The sequence below is a fragment of the Mesoplodon bidens genome (genome assembly GCF_964165515.1).
Source record: "Mesoplodon bidens genome assembly, chromosome: 7".
NCBI classification, from domain to species: Eukaryota; Metazoa; Chordata; class Mammalia; order Artiodactyla; family Ziphiidae; genus Mesoplodon; species Mesoplodon bidens.
Window position 1 is genome coordinate 61,557,563 of NC_138164.1, and position 14,341 is coordinate 61,571,903.

The window sequence follows — 14,341 nt, forward strand, 5'->3', positions numbered from 1 at the left end:
TGACCCTCCCCCTCCCTATGACCAGATTCCCAGTCCCCAAGGACTGTGGAAGTACAATGGTCCAACAGCCAGGAGCTACCTCAGGTCTGGCTCACCCCAATCACATCTCTGCTGGCTGGCCTTACCTTGGAGAACTTCAGGCCGCTCACGTTAATGTTGCATAGGTCTGATGGATTCTTCACACAGTGGTGCTTCAGCTGGAACACAGTGCAGACAATCAGCGTCAAGGCCCCAACAAAGCTTATATAATTGGCCAAGACAACAAATGACTCCCTGTTGAGGAGGGCAGCCTGGCACAATGGAAAGAGCACACGCTTTGGAGCTGCTCAGAATCAAGCTGCCACCTCAGCTCTCCCACCTCTGTTTCCCATCTGTAGGGTGGGGATGGAAACTTTGACTTTACGTGGTTCTTAGGAAGATTCCTGCCTCTTTGTTCCTTCTCTGTCTTTTCTGGGCCCCACTTCCTCTACTTGGCTCTTTAAAAAATCGGTATTTCCGGGGCTTTACTAATCTCATACATTTGTCATAATTTGTGTGCTTGTTCATTCATTCATTTATTCACCAAATATTTACTAAGCACTACTTTGGGCCATGTTTTGTGCTAAATATATCAACAAACTTTCTCCTAATCCTAACTGAACTCTTTGACGTAAGTATGATTATGTCTCTCTTTTTTTTTTAATAGTTTATTGCAATGTTTAATACTTTTTTTTTTTTTTTTTTTTTTTTTTGCCGTATGCGGGCCTCTCACTGTTGTGGCCTCTCCCGTTGTGGAGCACAGGCTCCGGACGCACAGGCTCAGTGGCCATGGCTCACGGGCCCAGCTGCTCCGCGGCATGTGGGATCCTCCCAGACCAGGGCACGAACCCGTGTGCCCTGCATCGGCAGGCGGACTCTCAACCACTGCGCCACCAGGGAAGCCCTGATTATGTCTCTTTATAAATGAGAAAGGCAAGGCTAAAAGAGATAAAGTGACTTCCCTAAAGTCCCACAGCCAGTAAGTGATAGATCTATGATTTGAATCCAAATCTGTAATCACTAAACACTATGCTCTTAGGACTACCATATGTTGCCCTTCACAATTAAAAAGTCAGAAGAACATCTCAGCTTTGGAGTTTCTATTTGTTTAATCAAACCCCATTCTTTTTTTCAGTTAATCATTTAGTTATGGTACCTTTTATGTTTAGGCATGGAACTAGGAATTTAAGACAATGAATAAGAAGCAGAAATATTCCATGCCTTCTGAAAGCTTAAAACTGCATGGACGCCAAGGAGCAAGCAAGTATTTATAAACATGATAAATATTTTAAAGGAGAAATTCAAGATGCTATGGGAGACAGTAACAGGAGGTCCTAACCTCAGTGTGGAAGTGAGGAGATACTCACTTGAGGAAGTAATATTTCAGCTGATACCTAAGTGCTAAGTAGGAGTTGGTCCCATGAAAGTGGGTAGCAGGGGTCGTGAAAATTATCAAGGCAGGTGGAAGCAAGGTGCTTTTGAGAGGATGAAAAACAAAATAAGGCTAGGGAGGCAGTCATTAGATCATTTGTGTCCATGTTGGCTCTGTAAAGGAGCGTGGATTTTATCCTATAGTTAATGGAAATCTGTCAGAGGTTTTTTGGCAGGGGGCTGATAGAAATTTTATAAAAATTGCTATGTCTGACACACGCAGAAAGGATGAGAAGACAGGAAAGGGTGGTGAGAGACCACTGTACTAGACATTGTTAACTGGCTTCTCTAGAGCCACTTCTCTACTTCTTCCTTGTTAAAGAACCCCAATATCGTTCACATTTCTCTGAGTGGATATATCCTTCAACTCCAGCTCCACAGGCTAAGTCTTGACTTTGTCTAATCCAGTCATGGTGGTCATGTTCCCCTAACCATTGACTGTTGGGATTTGTGATACAGGTTTGGCCAAGGAGACGCTGGCTGCTGGGGGTGGGAGGCCAGTTCTGGGAAATTCTTACCTTTAAAACTCAATGTAAGACAGTGACAATCCCTTTTCTACCTCTGGATGTTATCCTTTAAATGTGATGACCAGAGTTCAGCAGCCATCTCAGGATCATGAAGGCAATCAGCCCAAGAGGACAAGCTAATGTGCCGAGGATATAAGAGCAGAGAGATGGAGGAACCTGGGACTTGGAAGAAGTCATTAAACCAATGAATTAACCTACCCTAGAATAACAATGCCTCTGGCTTCTCTTTATATGAAACAAAAGCATGCTAGTTGGTTCAAACTATAATAGTTAGGAAGTTACTGAATTAGTCCAATAAAAGATGATGGTAGCCCAGATTAGGGTGGTGGCAGGGCAGATGAAGAGAAGAATACAGATTTGACAACTAATCAAGGTACCAGGGCTTGGTAATGGCAGGGAGGAGGGTGATGAGGGAGAGGCACGTGTCAAGGATAACCCAAAGTTACTTGCTTGGTGACTGGGTAGATAGTATTGAGACCATCATTGAGACCATGTATTAAACACTAGAAAAGAGGTGTTTCGGGGATTTGGAGTAAGGGGACTGGTGTAGAAGGTCAATATGAAGTGCCAGTGAAACGTTCATATCCAATAGGCGGGTAGGTACCCCATTACTCTGAAAAACATCCTTGATGCTTCTGCTATCCAAAGTGGCAACATGGGTAACAAGCTATCTCAGTTAATGGGGGATGTACATGTTGAAAACAAAGGGGAAAAGAAGAGTCTTATGGGAAGTGTTTCTGCCCCTCCTCAGTACTGTTGCTTCAGTCTTCCTCATTCCCAGTGAGAGGTGGACCTAACAATCAAAGAAATTCCACAGGACTCTGCAAAAAGCTTATACTATCCACCTTGAGCAGAGATGTAACCAGCTGCCTCCTTGAAGCTCTCTTTCAGCATCTGATCTATACAGAAACCTATCTCTTGGGAACCATAAGCAAAGCCTGGGTACAAACTAGGCTGCCTGGGAGTTCTTCTTAGGGAGCTATGAGCACTGGACTGCACATGAATATTGGTTTACAAAATGTGTCTTTGCAAAGCCACTGAAGCATTGCACAGAGAAGATGTGAAATTACCTGGCTGGTCTCTAACACAGCCACCCCAGTGCCCTTTGTAAAGCCTGCCCCAGACACTGGGTATATCTAGTTGGCATCCCTGGCTTTCAGCCAGACCCTAAACCCAAAGGACAAAGACTGTGGTATGTGGGGCCTCCCCAATCCCCCTGCTCCTAGAGAGATCTCCCCAGAGCAAAGCAGGAATCTTTATACTCTACTAGGTGCTAGAATACGATTTTTCAATTTACTGTTCCCCCTGACCTACTGCTTTGCCTCTCTGGCTCAATTAAGACTTTTTACCTGATAAAATATAAAGGCACAGCCTTTGCAGTCGGTAGACCAGAGTTCTAATTCTGAGTAGTTCTAATCCTGGGTAAACCAGAGTCCTAATTACTAGCTGAGGGAACTTGGCCAAGGCAAATTACGTCTTGGGCCCTCAGTTTTTGCATCTGCACAATGGCAACAACATAATAGGGATGATAATACCTATCTCATAAGGTGGATGTAAAGAAAGCTTTACATATAAAGAAAGCTCTGGGCCCCTTCATCATCCTGGCTATACTCAATTTGCCAAGATCACTCTAATAGTTTGGGGTGGATTGGGGGTAACTGTACCAGAGGGAAGCAGGGCAAGTCCTTGCCCCCCACCAAGACAGTCGTCAGCTGGTGCTGCCAGCCTTTCAGGATGCATTTACGCTCACCAGAAAAGCCTGGTCCAGCACGTGTCCCGGAGTGTCCATTTGGTTTTCCTGTCGAGACCCTTTCTTTCCTCCAATCTCAAAAGAAACCTTCTGGCTTTCCTGACCTTCAGCTCGTGCTTCAACCACACCCCTGGGCTTCTTCTTGAGGCTACATTTCCGAGTCACTAACCAGTGTCCTCGGCCTGTTGGGAAGATCAGAAGAGTGACAAGGAGCAAACTCCTCCAAAGCCACAACTCGTGCACTTACAGAATGTTTATCTTTAATACTAAAATGAAAATTAGCTCCTCGTTACCTAATATGCACCAAATACCGTGCTGCAGCTGGGGAGGGGGAGCATCTATATACCTGTCTTACTTACTTACTTACTTACTTACTTACTTTACTTACTTACTTACTTATTACCTGTCTTATTTAATTGGCCCCCAACCGCAAACCCGGTGAAGACATGCTACTGCCCCCATTTTACAGACAAAAAGGCTAAGACTCAAAGTATAGAATGACTTGCCCAATTCCTTCCTCCACATTTTTGCCTCCAAACTCTAATTGTTCTTTCAAGATTGTAGATAAAGTATTTCCTACTCTGTGAAGCCTTCCCTGACTCTCCTCAGCAGAGCTGATCATTTTTTCCTGAGCCAGCTAGTTATTGCCCCATTTGTCATCTCTTGGGTAAAGGTAAAGCCCATTGTGTGACACCAACTCAATGGGCTACATCTTCCCAGAACTTATCCTGGATTCTATCATTATACGGCAAAAGTTGCATTAGGACCTCAGAATAAGAAAGTGAGAGGACAGCTGGCATTTTTTAAAGACCCAATAATGCATGCTCACTGTAGAATGAACTAGAAAATGTATGTTAAGTAAAAAGAAGAATATGAGGTTTACTAGTAAGCCCACCTAACAAAAATCGTGACAACATTCTGGAATCTGTTCTCTCCTTCATCACTAGTTTATTCATTGTAATCTGTAATTATTGTATTTGTTCACTTGTTTATTGTCTGTCTTGCCCTCTAGAGTGGAAGTTCCATGACAGCACAGACTTTGATTCACTCATCTCAGTATTCCCAAGGCCTGCACAGAGCTTACCACACTGTGAGTGTTGCTGAACTTGCCCTGAGCCACAGCTCTCACCCACAATCATCCATTCAGACCTTTTCTGAGCATATACTTTGCGCCAGGAGCTGGGGCTATGGAGAAGAATACAACAGAGGATTCGAAGGAGCTCAATAATGTAAAGGGTGCTGTGAAGCCCAGAGTGGGGAGCTACCAGCCTAGGGCATGAGATAGATCTTGTGCATTGAAAGTTGACTAGGTGGAGATGGAAAAACCAAAGATTGGGACTGCACAGAAGAACAGCACAGAGCTGTGGGAACCAGCTTGGTGCCCCTGACCACTGGCTCTCTGCCTGCATAGCCTGCTAGCCCTGCCTCAAGGGCTCGCCTTCACTCACCTGACCACTGTTGCTAATCCTGCGTCTTGGATGCAGCTCCCATCCTACGTCTGACGTGAGCCAGTTCCTATTCCCATCCTGGGCCTGACAGCCCAGGCACTCATTTCCCAGGGCTGCCCCCATCTAGGCCATGGACCTCTGTCCTATCCCAAAATCCCAAACTCCTAGAGCCTCCAGCCTGAGTTGGTGCCAAAACTGCCAACAGAGCCAGGAAGGAAGGCCTGGAGTGTGTGGGGAGATAGACCTGAGGGAAAAGAGATGAGGCTGGAGAGGTCAGCAGAGTCAGATCTCAAAGGTCTTGAGGACCAGAATAAGGAGTTTGGGTTTTAATGGGGTAGGCTTTTAGCAGGAAGAGTATTCATGGGAAGGTTTTTTTCCCCTGTAACTTTTCATTTTGAGATAATTTCAGACTTCCAGAAAAGCTGTAAAAAATAATACAGAGTTCCTGGACAGCTTTCACCCAGGTTCCCTAATGTTAACATCTTATATAATCATAATACAATGGTTAAAACCAAGAAATTAACACTGGCATAATATTAGTAATGAATCTACAGCCTTTCTTTGATTTTTGTCAGTTTTCTCACTAATGTTCTCTTTCTGTTCCAGGATCCAATCCAAGATCTCACATTTCATTTAGTTGTCACATCTGCTTAGTTTCCCCCAAACTGTGACAGTTCTGTAGTCTCTATTTTTCTTGTGTGATCTTGACACTTTTGAAGAGCACTAGTCAACTGCTTTATCAAATGTCCCTCAATTTGAGTTTGTTTGATGTTTTCCCATAATTAGACTAAGACCTTGCAGTTTGGCAAGAAGTGATGCTGTGCCCTCCTCAGCACAAAATGTCAGGGCATACATGATGTCAATATGTCTTATTACTGGTGATGTTTATTTTGATCACTTGGCCAAGGTGGTATCGGCTTAGCTTCTCTTAGTTACTAAGAAGTCCCTTTGTAATTAATAAAGATAGCTCAAGACTATACAAATATCCTGTTTCTCATCATACTTTGACCCACTAATCCTAGCATCTGTGATGATTAATTTTGTGTCAACTTGGCTAGACTATGGTAAGCAGTTAGTCAATCAAACACTAATCTAGGTGTTGCTGTGAAGGTATATTGTAGATGTGGCTAACATCCACAACCAGTTGACTTTAAGTAAAGGAGACTGTCCTTGATAATGTGTGGGTCTCACCCACTCACTTGAAAGACCTTAAAAGCAAATACCGGCTTCCCAAAGAAATAAGAAATTTTGCCTTAAGACTGCAGCATCAGCTCTCCCCTGAGTTTTCAGCTTGCCTGTCCTATAGATTTCAGACTTGCCAGCCTCCACATTTCATAAACCAATTCCTTAAAAATATATAATTTATATATGTGTGTTGGTCCATATATATAAACACATATACGTATATGAAAACAAAACTTGTGGGAGATACACACACACACACACGGACATACATACACACATCTTATTGATTCTATTTCTCTGAAGAACCCTGACTGATACAGCATCCATAGAAGTTTCTTGCCTGTAAAAGTTATTATTGTGATGTTTTAATAGTGATTTTCCCCCAAAAAAGTAATTTTCTATTTCCTTCATTCCTTCTACATTTATTAACTGTAATTCTATTGTAAGGAAGGACTCTTCCTTCTCCCCCACTTATTTATGTATTCTTAATTTAATTATATCAGCATGCGATCATGATTATTTACTTATGCTATAGATTACAACCCAATTCTACCTTTATTTTGCTGCTCGTATTGTTCCAGCTTTGGCCATTGTGTGCTCCTTCAGTTTGGCACCTATGTCCTTTCAAATTGCCCCCATCATTTTTCTGAGCACTGCTTTATTTTCTGGCACCACACAGTATTCCAGGCTCAATATGTATTTTTCTTGCCTCAGCCCTAGAAACAGGTTTTTGTCTGAGGAGCCCTGGCTTTGTTTACTGGAGAATGGTATTTAGAAATCAACATCTAGGCGGCAGGCATGCTCTTTGTGACTGAGGTGTCATTGCCCTCAGTGGGCCAGGAAATACATGTACATATGTCAACACATGCAGATACATATGGCTATATTTATTTCTCTATCTGTCCATCTATGTGTGTGTGAGGGGGTGTGGATGTGAAATCATGAGTGCGTACTGAGAGCTCCATGGGAGGGTTTTCAACAGATAGGTGGCCAAAGAAGGTCTCTGTGTGAAAAATGAAATCACTCAAGAGAAGTGGGGAGCACAGGCTGGAGGAGAAGGTTCTTCTACTATTCCATGTACAGAGCGACCAGCACGTCATTTCATCTCCGGTAAGCTAGGGGTACTTCTCCCTTGCTCTACCCTTTCAAAGCAGCAAATCCAATCCAGTGAACCCACACTTCTCGGCAGCGTTCCATCTGCAGGACTCTGCTCAGAATAGGAGGAGTCCCTGCCCCAGGGGAGTCTTTAACTAGATAAATGTTTGAAAATCTACTTAGCAGAGTCAAGTTTTAAGCCATTTTATTTAGGAGCTGGGCAGACTATAATTACGCATCAAGGAAGAAACACAGAAAGGAAGACGGCTGACAAGAGAGGATGGGCACTGAGGGATGGAGTAGCTGGACACGGCTTACTGGAAGAAGTGGGAGAAGGGCTGGGCCTTGCGGGATGGGAGGAGTTTGGATAACTGGGATGAGGGCTGGAACGTTCTGGGTGAATGTTAAAAAGCTATGTGAAAATATTATAAACACTATGGAACAGGGCATAAATCAAGGAAAGGGGTTGTAAAAAAGGATAAGGGGGGTTAGAGCAGAAGGTAAAGGAACCAGCAGTGAGAAATCACTAAATAGAAGGGAACACTATGGTTAGATGTGCACTTTAGAAGGTTCCCTGAGAACCCCTGTGCCCTGCTGGTGGGAATGTAAATTGCTGCAGCCACTGTGGAAAACACCGTGGAGGTTCCTCAAAAAACTAAAAACAGAACTACCATATGATCTAGCAATTCCACTCCTGGGTATATATCCGAAAAAAACAAAGTCACTAATTCAAAAACATACATGCACCCCAATGTTCACAGCAGCATTATTTACAATAGTCAAGACATGGAAACAAGCTAAGTGTACATCAACAGAGGAATGGATAAAGAAGATGTGGTACATATATACAACAGAATACTACTCAGCCATAAAAAAGAATGAAATTTTGCCATTTGCAACAACATGGATGGGCTTGGAGGGCATTATGCTAAGTGAAATAACTCAGACAGAGAAAGATAAGTACTGCATGATATTGCTTCTATGTGGAATTTAAAAAATACAACGAACTAGTGAATATAACATAAAAGAAGCAGACCCACACATACAGAGAACAAACTAGTGGTGACCAGTGGATGGGGGTGGTGGTGAAGGGGCAATATAGGTGTGAGAGAGTGGGAGGTACCAACTGCTGGGTGTAAGTTAGGCTCATGGATGTACTGTACAACACGGAGAATATAGCCAATATCTGTAAATGGAAAGTAACCTGAAAAAACTGTATAAAAATAAAAGAATTCTAATAAATAAATAAAATTTAAAAAAAAATAAGGCTCCCTGAGACTGCTAGGGGGAGATGGATTGGAAGGGAAGGGATTGCGTAGGGGCAGGGAACAGCAGGGAAGGGGTTGAAGAGGAAGAAATGGGTGTCAGGGACATTCTGAAGCAGGAGCTGGGTGTGAGGCAAACGTACTGATCCGAGAAGTCACCTGACCTTCCTCTGGCATCCGAAGCAGACTTTTGGCCGGAAAGCAGTTGCTCAGATAAGGCTTCCCATCATCCAGTTTGTAGACTCCTGAGGAGGCCATGTCCCTGAGAGCCAAGCAAGGAAAGCAAGAAAGTAAGGAGTGAGAAGGGACAGGGTTGCTCTCTCACCCCAATGCAGCCTGTAAGCTCACCAGGACCACCCCGAACGCATACCCGAGCTCCGAGGCCCTAGAGGCCACTGTCCTGCTTCAGAAATGGGCCGGCCCTTTAGATAACAAGGGAGATAGGCCCTGGGTTTTTCGGTTCAAATCAACCGTAGCTCAGTGAAACACTAGAAAAAGCATCACTTTTGGGCTCAGACAGACCTGGTTTGAATCTTGGCTCTTGCCTGACTCGTTGACTGGGAAATTCTCTACCCCTCTAAGCCTGAGTTTCCTCGCCTGTAAAATGTCCACCTTAATAGACAAAGGAGAAGATCAACTTGGAAAGGTAGTGCCTGGTACACATTAAGTGTTCACTAGCTATGTTCTTTGTTTTGAGTTCAGGGAAGAGGGCCCTCATACTTTAGGCAAGATGATGTGCAAATAATGAGATGTGAACTGGATAAATGGGGTTTGAGAGATGAACTGAGTTTTCTGATAGAGAGAAGGATAAGCATTAATAGAAAGGGCCACAGGATTAAGGGCACGGTGGTGGGTACATCTGGCGCAGTAAAGAAAGAACCTGACCCAGGAAGGGGAAGGAGGTGTGTTTGGGAGTCTTGGACAATAAGGCTGAATGGGAAGGATGGTGCCTGCTTCTGAAGGCCTTCAGTGCCAGGCTAGGAGCCCAGGCTCCACACTGTAGGTAACGGAGAGACGTGGATGATATCTAAGTTGGGGAGAGCCATGACCCAAACTGTGCTTTAGAAAGAGAGGTCTGACAAATATAATGCCTGGTGAAATGGGATTCCATTGGTCAGGAGTCACGATAATTCCAGCTCAGAAGTACACTCACTGCTTTCATTAAATCTTTCATCGTCTCCCACCTAGAACACTGCAACAGTCTTCTGACTGGATTCCCACTGAGCAAGCTTGAGCCTGGTCTTGAAGGCCACTGGAGACCTATGTCCTAACTTTCCAGCTCCAGTCACTCCACCCAAGAGGCTCACAGAATCATTTTCTATTCCCCCAAACACATTCGGTCTTCCATGTCTTTGTTCTTAGTGTTCCTTTGGCCTAAAATAACTCTATCCACCTTGTTCATCTGGCTGATCTCATGCTTTAAGATTCAGCTCAAATGCCACTTCCTTTAGGAAAACAATCTCTTATCAAAGATCTAAATTTTTTGAACCTTAAGCTCTTAGAGATTGAGATTTTTCTTTCAAAGGATCCAGTCATTCCCTAATCTGCTTTGGGATAGCTTCAGACAGTTTGGGGTAGCAGAGGTTTGGGAACCTGGCCAGGGGAAGGGAGACCCTGGCAAGAATGTGGAACCCTGAGATGGAGCGTCTGGGAAGAGATTCAGTACAAAGAAGGAGCAGAGTGGAGAGCTGGGATCAGGTGTCCTGAGAAAATGTTTTCTGGAAGTGACAAATATGAAAAGTAGAGGGGTGCAGTAGGAGGCGGCAACACTTTTAGAGACAAGAGACTTAAATTTGAGACTAGTTTCTACTACTAAGCTGAGTGACCTGCTGCATATCACTTTACCTCTTTGGGCCTCAGATTTCTCACATATAAAATGAGGATTAAAACCTGTGCCTCAGAGAATTGTTGTGAGAATTAAATGAGGTAATAGAAAAAAAGAAGCTTCTTTCTAGACCCAGTCCAGATGCCATCCCTTCCATAAAGTCCTCACTGAACCTACCAGAGGGACATAACTGCTGTTTTAGCTAAACTCTGGAGTTTTTCTTCTGTAAGTCTTTCATGGCCAGACCCCTTTCTACCTCATAAGATCACTAACAATCATGAGGGGGCTGTTTCAATGGCCTCTGAACCTCCAAGTCTGGAAACATGTCCAATTCACTGTCTCTCTTCCACTCTTGGAAAGCTCATAGGAAACACCCAATAAACATATGTGAGCCAAATGAAGGGTACAATGGTACTCCCAGGGCCCGAGGGTTTTTATACATATTTCTAATCTCCCTAACTAGACTTTGAGCACCTCCAGGAGAAGGATAGCATCTATGGTGTTCATCTCTTCTTTCCCAGTACCCAACACCTGGCACATAATAGATTCCACAAGTACCTGTGGAATGAATGAGTGATCTTGACATCTCCTTTGGTTCAACACAGGGCACTGTGAATTTCCTGATCCCTGACCACTCTGAAAAGGGTTGGGGGCCCTTTCTATGTGCTTCCATGATACTCCATACTTCTCCTAGTATGACACTTATCATTTTATTATAATTGTTTTCTCCCCTTACCAACTTCCCACCTGCTATGTGGCCTATAATACCTAGTGACCTATATAATCCCAGAGCCTAGCATAGAGCCTAGAACACATTAAAAATGTGTTGGGAAGATGAAGGGATGGATGGATGGATGGATGGATGGTTGGATGGGGAAGACAGTCATCCAGTCAATCTGTCTTTCAGGAAATCCCTCTTGTGACCAATCACACCTATCTGCTAGATGGGTGAATGAATGAATGAGTAAATAGCTGCCTGGAAAATGTTAGAGAAGACGACTGCTGGAGAAAACTCCAGTAACTTGCAGAATATGGGGACCTTGGTTCTGACCTGCATAGTACTTACTTGATCTTTGATCTTGGGAAAGACCTCTTGACTTCCTTTTTTGTTTGTTTCTCCACCTGTAAAATAGATATTGCACTCCTTCTTAGTTTGCCATTTAGAGCTCTTGAACTTTCTCATTAATTATATCCTACTGTGACCCTTCGATCCAAAATGTGTCTCACCTGGGGCCTAGAAAAATACTACAGGACTAAAGATCCCAGAAACAGATAGAAAAGAAATAGAGACAGAGACATAGACAGGGGGGTGGAACAAGAGAATAATTTTATGACAATGGGGTGGGGCTAGAGTGTTTAATAGGAAGTGCAAATCACAAATTAGAAAGGAAAGGATCATTTATATGACCATTTACACAAAATAAACTTATGCATGATAAAACCAGCAAAGGCAAAGTTGAAAGGTAAGACACACACACACACACACACACACACACACAAACACACACACAGAATAATGCTTCTCATCTGCATACATTTGCTTTTTCCATTCCTTCGGTCTATCACACTTCTGCCCCTCTTCTTTGCCTGACACATACAGAAGAACTTCCCGTATATCCCCCTCCTCAGGTTGACCCTCATCTGTGTTACCACCTCAGCCCACCTCTTAATGAAGGCACTGTGCCATACTGTATTATAATGGCCTGCTTACCTGTCTGTTCCCCACTCCTTACACCCTAACCTCAGTGAGCCTCTCTAAGGCCAGGCCTGGGTCCTACCTACATCTTTATCCCCAGCGCCTCAAACAGGGTGTGGTCTATTGAAGAGGCTCAACTGAGTGCTTACTAAACTAAATGGAACCATGAACACAATACTATGGAGTTCTTCATTCTGTCTGCAAAGAAGGAAGAAGGATCAGGGAAGTTTCACAGAGCAGGTGACATTGGAGCTGGGTCTTGAAACATGTTATAAAAATACAAAAAGCTACAGGGGCATCTGACTGGATTGCTTCACAGAGGTGAAGAAACTGCATCTAATAGTTTTTAGTAATAATTATGTTCATGTGAGTGTTAGCTTTATCAAGACGGGTGTTTTGCCTGTTATTCCGGGGTATGTGCCCAGTGCCAAGAACAGTGACCACTCCATAGTAAGTACTGTTTGTTCAATCATTTGGACACTTATATGAAGAATTTATGGGGAGTTAAAAAAAATGATGCAGTGTAGTAGATCACAGTGTATTAAGTCCTGTTATGTGATAACTCTAAGTCATTAGAGTAGGAGTTCCATGAAAGTAGGGAACAGGTCTTTTCTGATCCCCTAGTATCCCTTAGTACAGTTCCAAGCAATGTTGGTGCTCAATAAATATTTGTGTAAAAAAAAAAGAAGTAATAAAAATCTGGAATATTATTACATCCTAAAACTGTAAAGGCAGGGCGGCAAAGGTGAGATAGGCTGAGACCTGTGACCCTTTACTAGAGTGCTTGCACCTGGACAAACAACTCCTTGAACAACAAAATACAAAGAAACTCCAAGGGACTAAAAGTAACTGCATGCATGCACAGCTGGGGCAAGTTATGAACAGTAAGACACAAAAAGGCCAAAAGCCAACTGCCACTTCTGAGGTGTTAGGAGCAAAGGCAGGGTACTGCCCATGACCCCTGCACACAGCACCACCAATGGGGTGGGCAGACCACCTAAGCCCTCCCTCCCACCTCACCCACCCATCCCCCCACCCTCACCCCATTTACGGGACCAGCTCACCCGCCACCCCTCCACCCTCACCTGTTTCTTGTTTTGCTCCCTCCTGCTGCAGGACGAGTCCCAATAAAGCCTTGCCTGAATTCCCCGCCTGGTCTCTTACCAATTTCTGTTGATTAAAGAGTCCAAGGACCCCAGGTGGTAACAAAGGGAGCATGACACTGGTTTGATGTCAAAAAAATAAATAAATAAAAATAAATCTGGGGGTTTCCCTGGCGGCGCAGTGGTTAAGAATCTGCCTGCCAGTGCAGCGCACACGGGTTCGAGCCCTGGTCGGGGAGGATCCCACATGCCGAGGAGCAACTAAGCCTGTGCGCCACAACCAATGAGCCTGCGCTCTAGAGCCCGCGAGCCCCAACTACTGAAGCCCGCGCGCCTAGAGCCCGTGCTCTGCAACGAGAAGCCACCGCAATGAGAAGCCCGCGCACCACAACGAAGCGCAGCCCCCGCTCAGCGCAACTAGAGAAAGCCCGTGTGCAGCAACGAAGACCCAACGCAGCCAAAAATAATAAATAAATAAATTAAATAAATTTATATTAAAAAATCTGGCTGCTAAACTAGGTTCTGATACATGCTATCCGGCCTTGGTTAAGTGCCTTAGTTTCCTCACCTGGTTGGTCCGTTAGGAGACTAAATGAGAGGATGGATATATACGCACTTAAGACAGTGTCTGGCAGGCAGTAGGCACTCAGTGAATGTGAGTTCTCTGTAACACGAAGACAATGCTAACAGCTAAGATGACAGTCACCAAAGAACCAGTACGTACAGTTACAGGGCTAGAAAAGGATGAAGGACGAGCTCCTGCCCCCTCCTTGCCAAACGCTACATCTGGGGCGGGGGAGACTCTAACCCATCACGCAAACTAAGTTTCCAGTTTCCAGGCGCACCTGCCTCCGGCGTCGCTTCCGCCTCCGAGACGTCCGCGGGGGGGACGGCCCGGTCTGGCGGGATGCGCGCCTGCGAGCTTCCCGGGGAACTCGGAGCCGCTCCACGGTGGCGCCTGCCACTACCTTCTCCACCCCTTAGTAACCACGACGCGG

The 14,341-nt window shown here is 44.4% G+C and overlaps 1 protein-coding gene across 6 annotated transcripts in view; it reads right to left on the minus strand.

Annotated features, from left to right (window-relative positions):
• XRRA1 (X-ray radiation resistance associated 1) overlaps nucleotides 1-14,316 on the minus strand; it is a 94,500-nt gene extending 80,184 nt beyond the window's left edge. For 4 of the 6 annotated variants that reach the window (XM_081240298.1, XM_081240300.1, XM_081240296.1 and 1 more), the window contains exons 1-4: nucleotides 14,189-14,268; nucleotides 8,884-8,981; nucleotides 3,727-3,908; nucleotides 126-197 (exon numbers count right to left, since the gene is read on the minus strand). In XM_081240298.1, coding sequence (XP_081096424.1) covers nucleotides 126-197; nucleotides 3,727-3,908; nucleotides 8,884-8,977 — 348 coding nt within the window. In that variant the 5' untranslated portion in view covers nucleotides 8,978-8,981; nucleotides 14,189-14,268. Of the gene's footprint in view, nucleotides 1-125; nucleotides 198-3,726; nucleotides 3,909-8,883; nucleotides 8,982-11,610; nucleotides 11,667-14,188 lie in introns of all 6 variants that reach the window. The other 2 variants (XM_081240301.1, XM_081240304.1) reach the window with 2 other exon arrangements.
• Between the last annotated feature and the right edge of the window lie 25 nt (nucleotides 14,317-14,341).